Source organism: Jatropha curcas, chromosome 3 (assembly GCF_041381405.1).
Source record: "Jatropha curcas cultivar XTBG-Jc1 chromosome 3, XTBG_Jcur_1.0, whole genome shotgun sequence".
Taxonomy (NCBI): domain Eukaryota; kingdom Viridiplantae; phylum Streptophyta; class Magnoliopsida; order Malpighiales; family Euphorbiaceae; genus Jatropha; species Jatropha curcas.
Window position 1 is genome coordinate 335,957 of NC_143153.1, and position 19,883 is coordinate 355,839.

General features: G+C 35.2%; 4 protein-coding genes across 13 annotated transcripts; 2 read left to right on the top strand and 2 right to left on the bottom strand.

The window, feature by feature from the left end:
- Nucleotides 1-430: 430 nt before the first annotated feature.
- LOC105644879 (uncharacterized) lies at nt 431-4,930 on the bottom strand. The gene is made up of 8 exons (XM_089719433.1): nt 4,715-4,930; nt 3,974-3,997; nt 3,430-3,535; nt 3,273-3,341; nt 2,188-2,681; nt 1,288-1,549; nt 969-1,177; nt 431-686 (listed from the first exon to the last, which is right to left on the bottom strand). The coding sequence occupies exons 1-8, from the start codon at nt 4,717-4,719 to the stop codon at nt 620-622; spliced, it is 1,236 nt and encodes a 411-aa protein (XP_089575559.1). The 5' UTR covers nt 4,720-4,930; the 3' UTR covers nt 431-619.
- A 572-nt stretch (nt 4,931-5,502) lies between these two features.
- Nucleotides 5,503-9,286, bottom strand: LOC105645013 (uncharacterized). Its single transcript, XM_089719444.1, is given in 5 exon segments — nt 5,503-5,750; nt 5,752-6,221; nt 6,224-6,927; nt 7,501-7,653; nt 7,911-9,286. Coding segments are annotated over 5 exon segments (2,001 nt in total). The 5' UTR covers nt 8,488-9,286; the 3' UTR covers nt 5,503-5,653.
- A 590-nt stretch (nt 9,287-9,876) lies between these two features.
- LOC119369578 (uncharacterized) lies at nt 9,877-15,542 on the top strand. 10 transcript variants are annotated; one of them, XM_089719437.1, is made up of 4 exons: nt 9,878-12,018; nt 12,125-12,655; nt 12,784-15,194; nt 15,278-15,542. In XM_089719437.1, the coding sequence occupies exon 1, from the start codon at nt 9,963-9,965 to the stop codon at nt 11,697-11,699; it is 1,737 nt and encodes a 578-aa protein (XP_089575563.1). In that variant the 5' UTR covers nt 9,878-9,962; the 3' UTR covers nt 11,700-12,018; nt 12,125-12,655; nt 12,784-15,194; nt 15,278-15,542. The 10 variants fall into 10 exon arrangements, with proteins under 10 accessions (XP_089575569.1, XP_089575563.1, XP_089575564.1 ...); XM_089719438.1 differs by having other exon boundaries at nt 12,784-14,656; nt 15,029-15,542; XM_089719435.1 differs by having other exon boundaries at nt 12,784-14,656.
- Nucleotides 15,543-16,519: 977 nt separating this feature from the next.
- On the top strand, nt 16,520-19,743 carry LOC105644876 (isopentenyl-diphosphate Delta-isomerase I). Its single transcript, XM_012230373.4, has 6 exons — nt 16,520-16,825; nt 17,711-17,766; nt 18,091-18,182; nt 18,795-18,897; nt 18,986-19,123; nt 19,326-19,743. The coding sequence occupies exons 1-6, from the start codon at nt 16,551-16,553 to the stop codon at nt 19,577-19,579; spliced, it is 918 nt and encodes a 305-aa protein (XP_012085763.3). The 5' UTR covers nt 16,520-16,550; the 3' UTR covers nt 19,580-19,743.
- Nucleotides 19,744-19,883: the final 140 nt, after the last annotated feature.

Genomic DNA, 19,883 nt, shown 5'->3' on the forward strand with positions numbered 1-19,883 from the left:
TGAAACTTGATTTACCCAAGATTGACTTCACCCATCATCTCTCAATTTAATGGCAAGTATATTTTACACTGTAACTTAGACTACAGAGAAATTTTTTTATTCCTTACATTCCAGTGAGACTTCACCTGGAAATGGAATTTGACAAGCGAATAATTGAAGTTCAGATTTTTTTTTTTAATCACAATAGGCATGATAAAATGATCCAGTGCTACATTCAGAAATCAGTTGTAAAACTATCCCCGTTTTACCTAGGAAAGAAAAAAAAGAGCTGAACACACAATCTGATTTTCAGTCTTCCATGCAAATTAAAAACAAATTTGTTTGCGCAACTGAATGCGAAGATGATAATCTTGGGGTTAATTTTCCAAATGCTGAAATATTTCAAACACCCAAACACTATTGCCGTAAATAAAACAATCAAGTCAGAATATGAAAGAGAGACCATAGAGTAATATTGATTATTGCAAGTAATTAAGCATACATGGCTTTATCTTGTCATCATTATCAGAAAGGCACACCAAATATAATTAAAGCTGGAACTTTTAAGTTAAATATATCTCAGGAATTGATCGCAAATTGAACATGGAACAAGGTCGAATGTTGCATGAGCAGACTGCACTTATTCCTCTTCCTCTGCCTCTTCCAGCCAATTAACAAAGGGCTCAAGGGCCTTCACAAAGGTTTGCCTGCATCATTTCCCAATCCACACCAAGTAAGATACAGGTTTGATCAACTCAGAAATGGAATGCCACATATACCAAAAAAACACTAGCAGATCCCATTTTTAACTGCATACTAATGATCATATCTTGATGATTAATGATTATTAAAAATACTTCAAATAAAACAAGCAGGACACTTAAATAGGACTACAGGGATTTTATTTAATATGGCAGGTGCCACCAACCCAGCCTCATATTTATGGGAGAGAGACTTTATGATACGATGAAATGAAATAAACTTCATACCTGCCCTTAGGGTTTGTTCCCTTGCGGAACCAGTGAAGAATGGTGTCTTCTGCAAGGACATCCTGGTCATAGAGAGACCTCACTATCTCAGGGAACAGCTTCATCAGCTTAGCATCCTCATAGCACTGCATTTGAACCTTGTACAAGAGTTCCAGTTCAAGTTTTCCATTGGTGCAGAAGGTATTTAACAGTTCCGCCCATGTTTTCACCTGCATCACAGAAAGCAGCCTCCACAATAAGTTTTTCTGTTCTTCTTTCCAAATTGTCACAAGCAACTAAGCAATGCACAGACATACACTTGCCACACTTTAAATCTTACCTGGCGCAATGCTGCATTCGCATTCTGCTGCTGATTCTTTCCAGACCACTGAACAGCGTCCATCAATACATCCCATAAAACCCGCACCACCTCATTATCTGGGAGTTTAGCATCGTTAACCCGTTGCTTCACAGTGTCAATAACTTCAGTTATTTCAGCTTCCTCTGCTATCAGGGTTGTTAATGCAGATTTCATTTCCTTAAGTTTTACCTCAAATATTTTCTTTTCATTGTATTCAACCAAAGGTACAAGTCCTTCCTTGCTGCAAATCAACAATGAGTAGAAAACAATAAGTTCAACATTACATATCAACACATGTTATAAAACATAATAAATGAATAACCAACTTGAAAACCAAGTGTTTGGCAGAACTCAGAGGGAAATCTATGAATGGGTAAATCATCATGAACTCAAGTCAACAAATCGATTTTGATAATTTAACTTCTTACAATCAAACTCTTAAGATCCTTCCACATTTAGAGTCCAGTGGCATGCAAAGTAAGATAAGAACATTCCCAAAGACTTGAAATAAGAAGGAACAAGTACTTTTTGGCTATCATTATGAAATAACTACTAATCTAGGTTTATCCGCCTAAGGCTAAGTCTTTCGAAACAACATTAGCATGATAATATGACTACAGAAGTTTGGCTCCAACCAGAAACCCCATCAAGGAGTTGGTATCTAATCCATTCCAAGCTCATAATGTTATACCAAATTAATTCTCCCCTTTTTTAGGCAGATGAATCATCACAGTGCTTATAAACAAAGCAAAAGCATAAAGCAAAAGCACAATCTTTGTACAGGTACATCTATTGTGCAACACAGCTTCACACCAATTGTACAGAGGAGAAAAAAATTATTAGGAAATTAGGTTCAAATAGTAAGAGGGTAAAACTCACGTGAAATGCTCAGAGAAACCTTCAGCTGATCGCTTTGCAGAAGGGAAGAAGTCCAAAAGATTCTCTTCCACTTTACCTCGCTTGAGGATTGAAATAAGATCATCAAGGCTATTGTCAACCAGATACTCCTTAAAAAAGTCTGTTATAAATGAAAGAACTAGCCCTTTGGCCACAAGATTATCCTTAAGCATAGGCTGGAACACAGTCTCTGGTGGGAGCCCAGATAGTTTCTGGGAGAAAGCAAGTGCTGTGAAAATTGCCAACTTCTTCCTTTCATTTTCCTCAAATAGTTCCAGAGACTGCAGGAATCTTCGCATAACATTTTCTAGGTTCTTTATGAGAAATGGCCTACGCCGCAAAATTTTCTGTATGTAAATTACAGATGGTAAGATGACTTCACGCGTAGGCTCACAATCTATTATAGAGTAAGGATGGCGCTCCCCCTCATCAGGTTTTGTTGTTCCAGGTTGTGTACGGCCTCCTGTAAAAACAACCTGCACATACAATGAAAAGGTTCTTTATGATTTTTCAATGCTTCCTACAAAGGGGACCAAAGGAAAGAAAAAAACTGTGCACATATAATTGATATTGTAAAGTCGATAAGTGTCTCCACATATATAGACAACAGGGGGAAAAAAAGGAGAAATGTGAAATGGGAGTACCTAATGAGAGTTTAAAATAAAACAAAACAAAATGCAAAATGATCAGTAGAAATCTCACTTTCAGCAAACAATTTACAAGCTGGCGAAAAGAGATGATGAAAACAGTACCAACAACGGCCACAAGGCACTAACTTTCCAAGATGAATAAACATAACCATTTATATTTTCCATTTATCCAGATATATTACACAATTTGAAGAGAAGGAACAATCTATCAATTCTAACTCCAGACCAGCCCACAGAATTATGCAGATCACAAGCACAAGTAAATTGCTATTATTCTCAGAGCGTTAAGCCCATTCAGTACAAGCCACTTCAAGATCTAGCTTCCCGAAAGAGGCCTTGATTCTCTCTTTCCATATTTCTGTCTTAATTGAGAGAAATTGACAAATTGAAACTTTTGTAATAAACAAAGAAACTTGCCTCAAAAAAGGTATCACCGTATCTTGAGAAGTTAAGGTCTGAAGATTCAATGCTCTTGGCAATAAGTTCCTGCACATGAGAAGAAATTTACAAGTTCAATAAGGTTAACCATTTGAGCATATAACCATGGAACAAGTAAAAGATGCCAAATACTTACCAAATCACCAGCATTATCCAGATAAATCTGGACCACTGCATCCGCAAATGCTGCAGGGTCCAGCGGTGCTGCTATGTTCCGTTTGCGGGTCTTAATCCGCGTGCCACTAAATGTAGACAAGAAGTTTGGGGCAATAAATTTCACTCAAGTATGAATAGAGAAGCCAATTCATCCAAGATGCACATAACTAATTTCTACCATATGATAGATGTGTTATTAAGATTTAATAAAAAAGTAAAGCTCATGCCCAATTTTCTTCTCTGTAGGTATAATATAATCCATCATTCAAGAAATAAATACCTAAAAAGGCAACTGCTAGTGATCCATTAACTAACTTGATTGTGCCTATTTCAAAAATGGCTTAGAAAACATAGCTATAGAAAACATAATTTTCCACGACTCCACTGGAAAAGAGAGGAAAAAAGGGTGAAATTCTTCAAGAAAATTAATACTTATAAGCTACCATGTTTCATCAAACATACCTCATGCGAGTTTATAATTAAATTAAAAAAACAGAAAAGTAAATAAAATAACAAAGACTTACCCAAGAGTGGGTCTCTCCTTTGAGCTGCAAATGAGGGAAAAAAAAAAGCAATCAGAAACAAAGTAAGTAGGTATCTTTACAAAATATAGATCGAATCGTGATTACTACTAACATCAAACAAATTATGATAAGATTAACAGAAACAAAAGAGAAAAAAAGAAAATCCACAATGATATCAGAATTCACTAATCAAAAAAAAGAATAGCACATGATCGCAGATAAACAAAGTTCACAACTTCCTTCCTTCTCCCCAACACCCAAGCCAAAAAAATCCTTCCTTCTTCCCAACACCCAAGCCAAAAAAATCCTTCCTTCTCCCCAAACACCCAGACCAAAACATCCTTCCTTCTCCCAAAACACCCAAACCAAAAAAAACCTTCCTTCTCTCCAAACACCCAAAAAAAAAACAGAAAAAAAGGACAAAATCAAATATCGATAAGAACCAGTCAACACAATTATGATAGAAAAAGCAATATTAAACACTCATAACTAAAATTACAGAAACAAAACAACTAAAATAGTTTACTCAATTCAAGATCGGATACCATAAAAAAAAACGGTGAAAACCAAATATAACTGATTTTTTGGGAGGAAATCGCTTTGAAAATAACGGATCCGTAAATAGTTACCCTAGATATATACAAAGATCAAGAAATCGATACATACAGTCATGTATCTATATATACAAACAATGATCTATTCAGAGATAAAGCGAGGAGAGAGATAAGAGAGGGCGCGCACCTCATAAACCAAGATGAAAAGGATCAGAGAAGCAAAGAGTGTCTCTGAGATTCGGTGAGAGTGCTATTTTAGAGAGAGAGAGAGAGACACACACAAGGAGAGAGGGGGAGGAAAGAACAAAGAGATTTTGAGCGGTGGGTTTGGACACTGATATTAATGTTTTAGAGAGAGAGAGTTGGTAGAGAGAGAAAGGAAAGAAGAATTAAAATAAAATAAATTGTTGCTTAGAAAACACGACGAGCGCGTGCATTGCTGTAGAAAATCAATTGAAATTGTTGTTTTAAGGCACTGTACCATATAGCTACGTACTAATAATAAATAATTAATAATAATAATAATTCAAGAGGACTTAAATGAGATTAATCTCATAAAAAAAATTATATAATAACAGTAAAATTTCTAACTCTAAATTTTTTTCCATTCAGAAAAAATTGATTATCCCACTAGATTCATTGTAAATAGTTCAAGTAATTGCCAATTTAAAATAAAGGCAGTAAGCATGATCTTCATAAAAATTTGTATTCATGAGATTTTTTCTTTCCTAATATTGACTTTCTCAAAGTCAGATAGCTCATTTCAATTAATTTTGATCTAAAACCTAAAACTTGTTAACGATTGTAACGTTTCATAACTCCCTCTTTCAAATTTTGAATATTCATATAAAAACTATATTACTGAACAATACAAATGAAGAGTTGCTGCGGAACAATGCAAATGATTGAGATGGCTAGATGTAGCAGGACATAAATACTATGAACTTCATAGTGTTATTCACAAATTATGGGAACTACAAATTACAACCATCACAAATCATATACATCATTATGGTAATTCAAAACAACAGCTAGAGTTGAACTTATAATGAATAAATATCAAAATAACCAAAAAAAAGCCACATTGGAATCACCACAAGCTACTAAAATTAATGCATAGAGAGCATCAGTATTGAAGATACAAATTAGAAGCAATAAAAGTACAGATCAAAGGGCCCAGAATGAAACAAATTGTGACAGTAGCTGCAGCTAGCCCCAATGATTGGCCTAACCACTGATGTGCCTGCAAGAAATGCTAAAACCATAGCATAAATGGACCATTCACTGAGCAAGAAGGCATATTTTAACAAGAAAGTAGCAATATAATCCCTTTTAACTCCTGAAGCCCCAAAATTAAGAAACATCGAGGCAGTTGATAAACCAAATGCAAATGAATTTGCCATCACAAATACTCTAAAGCCAGATGCTTTGCTTAAAATTGCCAAGCCTTGATTATCTTGGCCATCCTTGTAGTACCCACCAGGCATTCTGAAACCCGCCACAAAGTTGACAGCGGCAATGATAGTTACTACCAGCAAGTTAACATTGCCAATTTCCTTGAAACATTGAGATGCATTCTTTTTCTCTCTTGCAGGCTTTGCTTCTTCATGGAGAGCTTCAGCTGCACCTTTTCCAGGTTCTTTTCTCTCTTTGTAGTGGTTCGTCATGTTCCTGAGCATCACTAGCATACACTTCTTCAGTTTTTATGGTGTCCAATTCTTCCAAACTTCTTACAGTACCTCTTATCCTCAATTTTGAGCCAGCAAGTATTTGGGAGGGAAAAAAAAAAGATTGCCATAAATCTTTCTGTATTAGTCCATGAATTTTGCAATATAATTGAATTCTGACATCTTGGATATGTGGAGAATACCTTTCCATGTTGTCTAAACTTCGTACTTAATTTAGTAATGTCAAATGTGGTCAAACGCCACTTGTTTATAGCCCCTTTGTCAACTCTACAATCATTTGCTAGCAATAATAAAGTTTTACAGTGCCCTTGAAGAGCAGCACAATGGAAAGGGGCGTTTCCATCTTTACCTCGATTGTTTATGATATCTGCAAAAACTAGTGTTGATAGGAATACCTTGACCACACTGTTCCTACCACTTTCTGCAGCAACTTGGAGAGCTGTACGATCTGTATTATCCAATAACTCAGACATATCGGGATATTTTGCAATAAGCTGTAGCACAACATCATCATGACCAGCCTTTGCAGATATGTGAAGAGCAGACGTGCCTGCTTTGTCCTCCACAGAAGCTAGGGAGGTATCAAATTGTAGCAAGAGGTCAACAACTTCTGCATTGCCCAAATATGCAGCATGGTGAAGAGGAATCCATCCAAACTTATCAGCTTCAGAAATTGCAGACAGACACCTCTTTAGCACCTCACCTATGAAATCTGAGAGGGAGAATGAGTTTGGCTTAGATAAAAAATCACATATAGTTAACTTTATTTTGCTTCTGATATTTATCTTCTACAACTGAGGTGAATACAAATTACACGTATAATAGATAACTTCAACATTGCTTATGTTTGCCATGATTTTCTGCGAGTTGTTACCATTGATGCTTGCCCACCAAATGCAAGAATGTGTGCCCCTCCAGGACATCTAATAAGTAGTTTTTGTTGGTAATGTTTTTTGAAACTACAATAATCCCTATTTGATCTCTATAGTTTTGACAGGAAACCTAGATGAATTTGATGTTGAAGATAGTTCCTAGAGCCATTTGCTATTAGAATCCTAAAAAAATAAGAGCAAGTTGGTTCGGTTTCAATCAGTTTATCAACTTTTTAACTCTCTGATAAGTTTGCTTGATCAGGTCAGATCAGGCGAACATCCAAAATGGGAAACATGCGTGATAGATCAACAACATACTTCCATAAGGTTGTGAAATTTTCCAAAACAACATTTTCATGTATAAAAACAATAAATTCAGAAGGAGATTATGTTTCAGGGTAAGAAGCGTTTACTTGCCCCAATGAAGCTAAACTTGTAAGATAATTTGATTTGTGAACAGCGGATCTTGGAAGAAGCAGGAAGGAACTTGTTTATATACAGGACAAAAATCTTCCAGTACACAGCCATAATTTGTATGACCATATTTTTCAGAACAATCAGAAACTCTACAAGCCATAGATTAACAAAGGCATAAGTTAGCCAATTCAGGAATGAAATCAGGAGTCAAGAGCCAGAAGGAAATAAGTGATTCAAAAAAAAGATAATAATATATGAAACTTGAAAGTTATGTCTTTGACCATAAAATAGGAACTTTACAACCCTGATATCAAAAGCATGAGGATATCCTAGGTTCTTTTTGATTTACAGTGATGAACCACTCACGGATAATCCATTGATGTTGAACTCTCACTGGAAAACTTACTCTTCTCAGCTCTAATGATTGCCACAAGCAAAACATTCATACTGTTCCTTCCTCCATAAGAGCAAGTACGAGCAACTTCAAGAATAAGGCAAGCAATTTTGTAGAACTTCCTATCCACAGTAAGGAAGAGTGGAGATTCTCAAGCATTATTTACAACTCGAGCCAATTCTGGTTCTTCATTTATCAGTAAATTCACAATCTCAAAGTGCCCATTTCGTGCAGCCTCATGCAAAGCAGTATCTTTTTCCAGATTCTGCATCCTCAGCAGTTCCTTCTCCACTTCAACCTCTATGAGTTTTGCACAATTAATTAGAAATTGAGTCACCTGGAGACGTCCCAATCTTGAAGCTATATGTAGTGGTGAATCGCCTTTTGAGTTGGTTTGATGCAGAAGTGATGGATGTAAAGGAATGATCTTTTCTGCCATCTGCAACTCTCCACATTTTGCTGCGATATGGAGAACGGAATTTTGGCAGCCAGATGTCACTTGTAGCAAGTTATATGAATCAGTATTTCTGAGATTCTCAAAGAATCTTTGATCTCCAGAAATTACAACAAGATATAATTTGGGATCCATCACTATTCAGTACAGACCTAAGCTGATCTATGCACAAACAAAAAGAAATAGACAGAACAAAAGGGAAACAAAAGAAACTCATGTTTGACCTTTCTTTCATCAATGATACAGTCAAGCATGTCTTGAAAAATCTTCTCATTTACAAGTTTTCTATAGATTATTATAAGAACATCGCTATGTCCACTCCAAAACAGCCTTCCATGTCCTTCCAAGCAATGGTTGGCTTTGTCTTCTTCTCTGTCCAGTAATAATCTAAACAGATAGTGAAATGGTAATTTATTTTGCTTTCAAAAACAAATGGGACAGCCTTTTACTTTCAGAGACCATTCTTTCTTATTCAATAAACATAACTCAATACATGCATTAAATTGGCGTTAATTCAATTTATGCACTTACAAATAATAGGCTAGAAGCTTCTTAAGAATCAAAACAAATGCCATTTAATTCAGATGTGGCTGATATAATGAGTTACATTATCAAAGTTATCAACTTTAAACTTGATTTACTCTGGAAGTGATTTCTGAAGCATAAAACCATCAAAAAAGCATCACCGTTTGTTTAGTAAAAGAAAAATGGAAATATGAAGAAAAGAAAAACCTTCGCTTAGACCATCCAACAGACACCTTAAGCGCATTTGTAAAACTCATTAAGTTGCTTCGCATAAAATAAATGGATGTTTAAGAGTACAAGAATGAGAACTTGACGTTCGTGCGATAAGATACTCTCTCAGGACATAAATCAAACATATTGCAGACAGAATGGGAAACTAAATTTTTAAAATAAAACCTATTATTTCACTTCTCGATTCCCTCCTGAGAGGCGAGCGAGTTGTCTACTATAATTGAATCGCTGAGAGAGCTTTTTGGCTGCTGTTCAGCATTCATTTGCTGTTCCATGTCCCTTAGCCTTGTCCTCACCACGCTTGTAACTAGAACTGTAAAAAAAGAAAAATGGTATATCAGTGTGTGTTAAAAAGCAGTGCAAAGCAGAGAGAAAATCAGAGAAAGAGAGAGTGGTGAGTGTACTGGCGGCGGTGCCAATGGTCCAAAGCCAGAGGATCTTGAGGCCTGGACTCTTCTCTCTCGGCATTTTACAAATGGACAGGCAAGTACTTCACTGAATTTGCTAAAAATAAGCAAAAGAGAACAAGAACAAGAACAAAAATTAGCAATTTGTACGTCTGATTTTTGAACGGGAAGTCTTCGCACAGTCTGCACGACAAAAAATGCTGTTTGCTGACGAGGCAAAAGTTTCCCTCGAACTCTGCATATGAGATGGAAAAGTTTCCTTCGCGTAAGAGAGATTTATAATAGTCACGGGCGGAATCGAAAAGGCCGAGTAACCCAAAAAGCCCAAAACTTGAGGGCTAAAAGCCCTTAATTTTTGAAAGACCAAAGCCAACTAACCTAACATTCAGTTACGCTCCCTAATACAAGCGCTTCCATGGCCACAAGCCTTCGCTGACAGTGTTGAAGATGTCGAAGACGTTGATCACGCGGCGAAGTATTTTGGAGACCACTTATTCAGCTCCAGTTTTTAGGAGATTTCAATTTCAACAAGAAATAGTTATGGGTACGATATTTACCAATTCAATCACCTGTGCTGGTTATACTAGTTACAGAAATAGACATAAAGGTTCAAGCTTTGACAAATTTTTAGGAGAGAAATGTAAATATGGGTCATTTACTAATGTTGATGATGCCTTAGTTTCGTTTGATCGGTTGCTTCATACAAATCCTCCTCCTTCTATTATGCAATTTAATCAGTTATTATCTGCACTTGTAAGAATGAAGCATTATCACACTGTGGTTTCCTTGGTTGGAAAAATGGAGTTATTAGGAATCTCATTTAATGTTTATACTTTTACTATTTTGATTAATTGCTTTTGCCATATGCACCTTGTAGATTTTGGGTTCTCAATTTTAGGGAAAATTCTCAAATTTGGATTTCAGCCCAGCATTGTAACATTGAATACCTTAATTAATGGACTATGCACAGAGGGTAAAGTTGTTCAAGCGGTGGAACTTTTAGATGAGATAGTAGCCAGAGGGTATCAACCTACTGTATATACTCATACTAATATAGTTAATGGTCTGTGTAAAATTGGGAAAACCAGCTTGGCTATTGGTTGGTTGAAAAAAATGGTTGAGAGTGGTTGTGAGCCTGAGGTGATGGCGTATAGTACAATCATTGATAGTCTTTGCAAGGATAGGCTAGTTACTGAGGCTTTAGACCTCTTTTCTCAAATGAGGAGTATAGGCATTTCACCTACCGTTGTCACTTACAACTCATTAATTTATGGTATGAGCAATTTGGGTCAATGGAAGCAAGCAGCAGCTTTATTCAAAGAAATGCGACAGTGGAACATAGCTCCAGATATATTTACTTTTAGTATATTGGTTGATGCACTTTGTAAGGAAGGAAATGTTTTGGAGGCCAAAGGTATGTTTGGTAAGATGATTCAAAGGGGCATTGAGCCTGATTTATTCATCTACAGCTCCTTAATCCGTGGTCTCTGCAATTCTAGCCAATGGAAGGAATCGACCACTTTGTTGAATGAAATGATCAAGCGAAACATCCCTCCAGATGTTGTTACATTCAGTACATTGGTTGATGTGTTCTGCAAGAAAGGAATGCTTTCAGAGGCTCAAATTATTGTCGATATGATGATTCAAAGAGGCTTAAAGCCCAATGTTGTCACTTACAATTCATTGATAGATGGATATTGTCTCCAAAGCCAAATGGATGAGGCCCGAAGAGTATTTGATGCAATGGTCAGCAAGGGTTGTATACCTGATGTTCTTAGTTACAACATCTTGATTAAAGGATACTGTATGAGTGGAAGGATAGATGAGGCAAGTCAACTTTTTGATGAAATGCCACAAAATGGATTGATTCCTAACTTAATTACTCACACTACTCTAATACGTGGCTTATGCCATACAGGGAGACCTCATGCAGCAGAAGAGCTTTTCAGTAAAATGAGTTCTCATGGCTGTCCTCCAGATATAATAACTTACTCAACTTTGCTTGATGGCTTTTGCAAACAAGGGCACCTTGATGAAGCACTGGCGCTATTTCAATCTATGAAAAAAAGCCAGTCGAAACCTAATAATGTGATCTATAATATCCTGATTGGCGGCATGTGCAAGGCTGGGAGGCTTAAAGATGCAGAGGAACTGATTTCTTGTCTTTCAGTTGAAGGGTTTTAGGCTAATATTTGAACATCTAGTTTATTAATATGTGGCCTTGAGAAGAATTAAAAGATGAATAATATAGATTTCCCCAAAAATGGAGGAAGATGACTGCTGAACTAATAGCTGCTCTTTGTCATGAAATGGCCAGTGCATGCATTTCTGCAAATTCCACAATGACCGCCTTGGTCGTGGAGCTTCTGTCAAGTACTATATATTGTTCTGAAGATGCTTCAAGGGTTTTCTCAAGGCTCTCAAGGTGCATATGTGAAGTGAGATATTTATATTAATGAATCTTCAATGGATACAGAAAACTGCAAGGAGCTTCAAATATGTTGTAAGTTATTGGTACTTGAATCTCTTTTAACATTTGATCAATGCCACTGGTCAATTGCTTTTGCTTTATAGGGAAACCTAATTTTCTCAGGCTTTTTGGGGATCAGGTAGCCATTTACTGAAGCAAATGTCTACATACGCCACTGAGGCAAAATCTTGAATGATATAGCCAACTAATTTTGTTGGAGAGAATTCAAGATCTTTTGCATTGACAGGATCTCTACTTATATAGGAAACCTGGGCACTTACCTTGAAATTGTTTTCCAGCAACTTGACGTAAGTATCTCAAATTTCTTATGTAAATAGTTCTGTACCAAGAATGTGATGACTCTGGTGAGTATCAATAGTTCTTCTATATATGGTTGTCCTGTGTTGAATTCATTTTGAAATTTGAGCTCGAAATATCTTAATATGATGACATCTGACTAAAATTCCCAATTCTGATGTGAAACTGCTCACTTCAGTTATCTTGTTCTCATATCAGTATCCTGCTTTTGAAGGTTATGTATTGTCATAAAATGTGCAGCTTTCATTTTGGATTCAACAAATTTGCTCTCTGATATGGTTAAAACACTAGATGCCAGGAATTTCGAACTCCTTGCACACAAAGAATTCATGTTCAGAAAGTTAAAGACAAGGTGATATGACTGATATAAATTCAATCAAATAATGGATTTAGATTCTATTATATTTGTCTATTTTCATTGTTCTTTCTATGTCACTCTCTCTCTATATGAATCCATATTAATATATATATATAGTACAGCCATGTGTCAGTTTGCAACTTTCTTGGGGGACATCAAAGGTGATGATGATGATAATAATGTTGCAGCAAGAATTTTAGGAGCTACTTCAGCTTCAGATTTAAGGAGCTTGAGCAAGAAGTGCAAATGGGTATATTCAATCTCCTACCTTGCATCCTGTTTAGTTTTTCTTTTAATGTTTCAATGCTAGAATAGAAAAGATGCATTCTTTGTCAAATTTAAGTTCCAGCAATTTAAAGGAAAGGAATGGCTAGGAATCACATAATGATTATGCTATTTACATCTTGACAAAGTGCTTTTCACTTACACTGTGTGGGATTTGGGTTCTACGTGCTGAGTGAAGTCTCTAAACTTCAAGTCAACTTCGAAGTAACTAGTATGCCAATATTGTAAAGTTTACTCCCTTAATTAACTGGCTGTGTATAGACATAAAATCACTTTAGAGCCTAATCTTCCTACCAATTCTGTGCTTGTAAGTCATCTTTGATTGGGAAACTGAACAGCAAAATCCGATTGCTGAAGAAAATGGTTGAGAGAGAAAGCGAAGAACAATGCAATCAACTAGTTTCATCAAATTTGAGCTCATATCATTTGGACAACAAATTTTTTTCCTGATCAATTTCTTTGGACTTTGGTGAAAAGATGATAATGTTAGGGGGACTTAGACATCTCATGTACTTCTCTAGATGGCACTGTTCCCTTGTCCATGTCAAGATTAAGCGATCTGTTGATTTTTATTCTCTCTAGCAACAACTTGACTGGAAATTTACCTCAATCATGAAATGATATACCGTATGTTTTATGTTATAGACTTTTCAAACAACAGTTTATCAGGCAGCATATCAACAAGTTTGGATTCACTTATTGGACCCAAATTGTTAAGGCAAAGGAACAATAGGCTTTTCTTGGGTCCCTTCAGCCTTACAAAACTGCACACAAGTAGAAACTCTTAATCTTGGAGATAATGAGTATTCAGGAAAGGTTCCTGAATGGATTGCAGAGAAGCTCCAACCTGTGCTGATTATAAGCCTGAGATCAAATTTGCTTACGGGAGAAATTCCATCTAATTTATGCAGTCTGTACTCTCTTCATATGCTGGACCTAGCACAAAATGACTTTTCAAGAGATATTCCAAACTGCATTGGCAATTTGAGTGGAATGACAACTGTTCTTGACCGTGCAAGGTATGAAGGACGGTTGTGGATAGTGGCAAAAAGTAGAGAATACTTTTATGATGGCACCTTTTATCTCGTAAACAGCGTAGATCTATCAGACAATAACCTATTTGGAGAAATGCCAAAAGGTTGATAGATCTCTCAAGATTAGGAACTTCGAACTTGTCCATGAATCAATTGAATGTTAAAATACCAGCTGATATTGATAACTTACAAAGACTCAAAACTTAAGATCTTTCAATTAACAATGTTTGTGGTACAATCCCTCTAAGCATGACCTCCATTATTTCTCTTAATCATTTGAACTTCCCATTTGAGTGTCCGATCAGATCCAACCATTTATGGAGGAAATCCTGCACCATATGACCTTCCAGTACCCACAAGGTGCAATGGCGACAAAGATGAAAAACCTGATCCTCTACTAAAAGGAATCTATGATGAAGAAAAAGAAGATAGAGATGAAAATGAAATGTTCTGGTTTTACATAAGCATAGTTCCAAGGTTTGCTGTAGGGCTTTGGGTCATCTGTGGAACTCTAATAGCAATGAAGACATCGAGACAATCCTTTTTCTAGTTCATTGAATGACACGAGAGACAGGTTGTTTGCTGCTTTTTCTGTCACATTTGCTCGCTTGAAAAGATCGTAAGCAGTAAGATACTTGGGAGGGGAGATAACACTAGAAGGTGCTGTAGAATACAGGTATGTGAAAGCTTTGTTATACTGGAAGTAGATGTACTCTATATTGATTGAAATAAATCATTCTGAGAAGTCTTTGTCAAATGATAGGCTAGGACATGTTATCAGCAAGACTAAGTGTATATAGAAAATTTTGAGTATAAGTGTTACACAAAAGATTTCACAAAATCCAAGATCATGAAATTTCCTTTTTGCTATTCTTGAGAACTTTCTTTGACCTTGTTGTTCTGAATGTCTGACCGTTGCATGAATGTGAGAAAGAACTAGAATATAATGTGGATGAGCTAATGAGTTTTCATCTAATAGTACTGTAAAGTTTCGAGTTTGAATCCCAGTCAGAGCTAATTAACTGAAAATAGATACTCTAAATGACAGCCATCGGATTGGATCAGCTGTACAGATGCTAATCCAAGGGACCTAAATTATTCTTCTAGATTATGGGAATCTGCAGATGATATTCAATTTATTGACATCTCACAACTGCTTATGCACCTAACTCTAATGAAAACTGACTCAATTTAAAAGAAATATGGTTAGCAAGGTAAAGTATAACTTCTGATTTAACACCTTTGGATCTTTGCTTATGTTTTGTTATTCAGTACCTTCTATATTTTTCCTTTTCAGGTCCAAGCAATGATGAACACGACACAAAGCAGTATGTATTTGATGCAAATAAACAATAACAAAATACAATGTACAGTATACTGGTTTAGACATTGACATGTATAAGACAAAAGGCAGTATATTAGTGCAAATGAAATAAGAAAGAAATATATTTATGTCAGGCTTGAATTGAGTGAAGGTGATTCATCCTCTTGGGATAGGATTTTAGTCTTGTATGTATATATATATTTTATTGACATAAACAATGAGAAAAATTGGTAGCAGAGATGCAGTGCTTTGTTTGACTCTGGAAGAGGATGCCAAATTTGACTGAATGCTTTTGGTTTTTGGCCTACTTTGGGGTTGTTAACTTGTTACTAGCAGCGGCAAAAATTTAATGGCTATATTTGTGGGCAAAGTCTATACTTTGCATTTTCAAAGTTAGACATTTTAAAAGGTAATACTCACTCGATCTCATTATATTTGCTTGTTATTTCTTTTTGAAATATTTGCAAGATTTTTAAATTTATATATTTAAATGATTATTTTTTCGAGAATCATATCTATGATTATTTATTAAATAAATGATTTTTATTAATATCTTAATGAGTAAAAGATAAAAATGATAATAATTTTTATTGACTAAATTTTTAATATATGTATTTTGTCAAACCATATAAATAAAATGGGACGGAAAAAAATATTATATTAGATAAAATTGTCAAATAAGGGATAGAAAAGGGAAATGCTATACTCTCACGGTTCATTAAGTGAAATTTTGACCACAAAATATCATGGAAATTTTTTAAAATTTTATCTTATAAAACAATGATTTTTTCTTTTTTTTTTTAAATTTAGCCTCCTTTACCTTAATTTTTTAGACAGTCTCCATCTCTTACCCTAATAATAAATAGGGATTAAAATCTTACAATAATCTTATAATAACAAAAGATTGTGTATATATATAAAAAAAATCATATCGAGATATTCATACTTGTAAATACAACAAATCTTGTAAAACTTTGACTAAAACCTAAAAACTAGTAATAAACAATTAATTAGTGGGTCCATCACATATTTTTTTAATTGTAATCCTAATTAAGCAAATTACCAAATATCAAAGATTTGCCAAATTACCTATTAAAATCAATAATCAAAATTGCATAAGAATCACAAGTTAAAGAAAAAAAAAAAAATGCTTCCATTCATAATTCGCGGATACTTCCACAACTCCATATATACACTTCCAAGTAATTGGAAAAATATATTAAACATAAAACAAAAAAGAGGAAAAATGTCTGTAGCCTCTCGCATGCTAAATACCCCTACCACCACCAGACTCTCTTCCTCACTTACCTCCTCTGCTTCATCTCGCTCTCCTCTGTTTCTTTCTTCCAATTTTGCCCTTCCATCTCTTCTTCGACTGCCTCCCATTCTTAAATCTTCTTCCCCTCCCTTCTCGAGGGTTTTTTCGTCTTCTCTGCCCTCAACCTCCGCTACTACCTCCATGGGTGACGCTCCAGATGCTGGCATGGACGCTGTCCAGAGACGCCTTATGTTTGAGGATGAGTCTGTTTTTAATCTTTGGCCTTCTGGTTAATTGTTATTTACGTGTTATTGCTTTGATTAAATTGCTGTGTAGCTGTGTTCGCATAAGTCTTTTGGTTATTCTTATTTTCCACTTATATTGGTTTTGGTAATACTGATACTGAAACACTTCAGAATTATAAGAATCTCTCTCTCTCTCTCTCTCTTTATTTTCTATTGTGCTCTTTATTTCCATGTTTCACATGTTCGCATTAGTCCGTGTTTGACTTTATAGTTGAAAATTTTCTAGTTTTTTGGGTTGTAAGTTAAACAGAAAGTGTATTTGTATATTAAGATTTGGATTTAGTTGTATGTATATGTCTTAAAGTTTCAATCTTTTATCGTGTTCTATTCATATGTGTTAATTGATTTTCTGGGTTCGTTTTGTCTATTGATTAGAGCACTTAAAATGAAGGATCTGCTTTGACTCTAATAGGAAAAGGTTGAAAAGTTAAAAGAAAAAAAATGCTGTTGGAAGTTATCTAGATGAGTTCGGTTGAATGAATCACTGGCTCGTTTGAAAAGGCTGATCTTTTATTGGATTAAAGTAGATTAGAGGAACGAGATTTTAGATTTCTTTTCTCTTATATTATTTAAACGGTTGGATAATAGACTTTTTAACAAAGTTCTTTTTTTTTTAATCCACTCAACCTTAGAAGTTAGAACTTTGGTTTGGTTAATGTTTATATTCCATGTCTTATGGATCTGAATTCAGATCCACTTTTTAACATCTGGGAAGTTCCTTTTTTGTGTTTTGCTTTGAAGTTGCAATCTGCATATTTTACTGGGGTTGCAAAATAAAATGAAAATAACATGTGAGTATGACTTGTGTCTTGATTATCATTTTCCTATTTATATTGCTTGCAGATGCATTCTAGTGGATGAGAATGATAAAGTCGTTGGTCATGTCTCCAAATATAGCTGTAAGTAAAATTTCCCATTCATAACTTTCTGTAATCTATTCTATGTTAAAAGGTTTTTGGGAATTTAGCATTTAGTGATGTTGAAAATTTGTGTTGTACATAATACGTTATTTATGTTGTTAGTTCAAATGACCTGAATAAGCAATATGCTGGAAAAGGAAGAAATCTTAATCCCCAGCTTGTAGTTAAAATCTTACCATTAAATTTGAATTCCGTTGTATTTGTTTTGATAACTCAAGATCGTACTATTCAGGTCCATATGCACACAGGATAAATTGTGGTCATCTTTGTTTTCTCATATTTTGATGCTTTCGGAATTTGCAGGTCATTTATGGGAAAATATTTTGAAAGGGAACTCGTTACACAGAGCCTTTAGTGTATTTCTCTTCAACACAAAATATGAGCTCCTACTTCAGGTATGTGATTACTACTCATGGGTTAGATTATAGGGGTTTTTATGTTATGTTTCAGAGTTTAAAGCTCAATATTATTCCTGTTTCTCTTTTTAGATCTTTTCTGTATCATCTTAAACACACAAGGTTTTGCATTTATTGGTGAATGCATGACTGAAAATTTCAAGTGGTACTAACAACTTAAAGTTATGAACCTTATTGGTTTTTTTACCTGATTCCAGAGTAGTAGAATGTTAGAACAAACTTATGAGTATGACAGAGAACAGTAGATTCTTGGAGGACAAACCTATATATATAACACATGATAACTTGTTATATATCTGTAATTGTAACTTTTTGTGCACTTTATTCGAAAACTGAAGATGGAAATAAGAAATGTCATTTAAGTGTGGTTTTCTTTTCTGTATATAAAGATTAGTGCAAACTGCCCATGCCAATGGACAGAACTTGAGACCTAAATGCCAAGTTTAGGAACCAATAAAAAATTTAGATGACTTGTTCTAAGATCTGTCTTTGTGGCTCAAAGAACGTGAATGGGTTAGACAAATTTCATTGGCAATTATTTCATGAAAGTTATGGTATATTGAGATTACATGCATTTTTCAATGTTGACAGCAACGCTCTGCAACAAAGGTCACATTCCCCCTTGTGTGGACAAACACTTGCTGCAGTCATCCTTTGTACCGTGATTCTGAGCTTATCGAAGAGAATGCTCTTGGTACATATTTCTGTATTTCTATCCCAATAAAAACTCAATCTCCAATTTCACTGGAAGATCAGTAATGATTTTCTTTTTCTTATATCAGGTGTGAGGAATGCTGCACAAAGGAAGCTTTTGGATGAGCTTGGTATCCCTGCTGAAGATGTTCCAGTTGATCAGTTTACCTCATTGGGGCGTATACTATACAAGGCACCTTCTGATGGAAAGTGGGGAGAGCATGAACGTAATAGTTTGATGATTAATTTTACTCTTTCCTCTATTCAATTTATATTATCTGAATCTTTTGAATTGAGTATGCCAGTAACTGCATCCCTACTAACAGTATGCTGGGTCTTTCGCAGCTTTTATATTTAATCTATATGTTGTTGCTGTTTCCACCAGAATCTCCTTGACTGTCTTTTTTTTTTCCCCTCCTTAATTTACAGTTGATTATCTGCTCTTCATAGTTCGTGATGTTAATGTAAATCCAAACCCTAATGAGGTAGCTGATATCAAGTACGTTAACCGAGATCAGTTGAAGGAACTATTAAGGAAAGCAGATGCTGGTGAGGAAGGTTTGAAGCTGTCACCATGGTTTAGACTAGTTGTTGACAACTTCTTGTTCAAATGGTGGGAACATGTTGAGCAGGGGACACTCAAGGATGTGGTTGACATGCAAACAATTCACAAGTTAACTTAAGATTTTAAAGCAAATTTGGGACAAAGTTTGATTGTGTGGTATCACCTGTAGCTTTATTTAAATAAATTTGGTCATTTAGGAGTTCTAAGCAAGTTAGCTTTCCGTATCCATTGTAACCTTCAATATTTTCCGAAGAGAGTTTATTTTAGCCTGGTTATGCTGAATTTTGAGTTATTACCTGAAACCAGCTGGGCATAACGTCTTGTATTATAATCTAGAATTGGCTTTTATGATTTAAGAACTTAATAAAGACTTTTATACTTGCATTGATTTTCTCTTGACAATGGAATGGTCCTACACACAC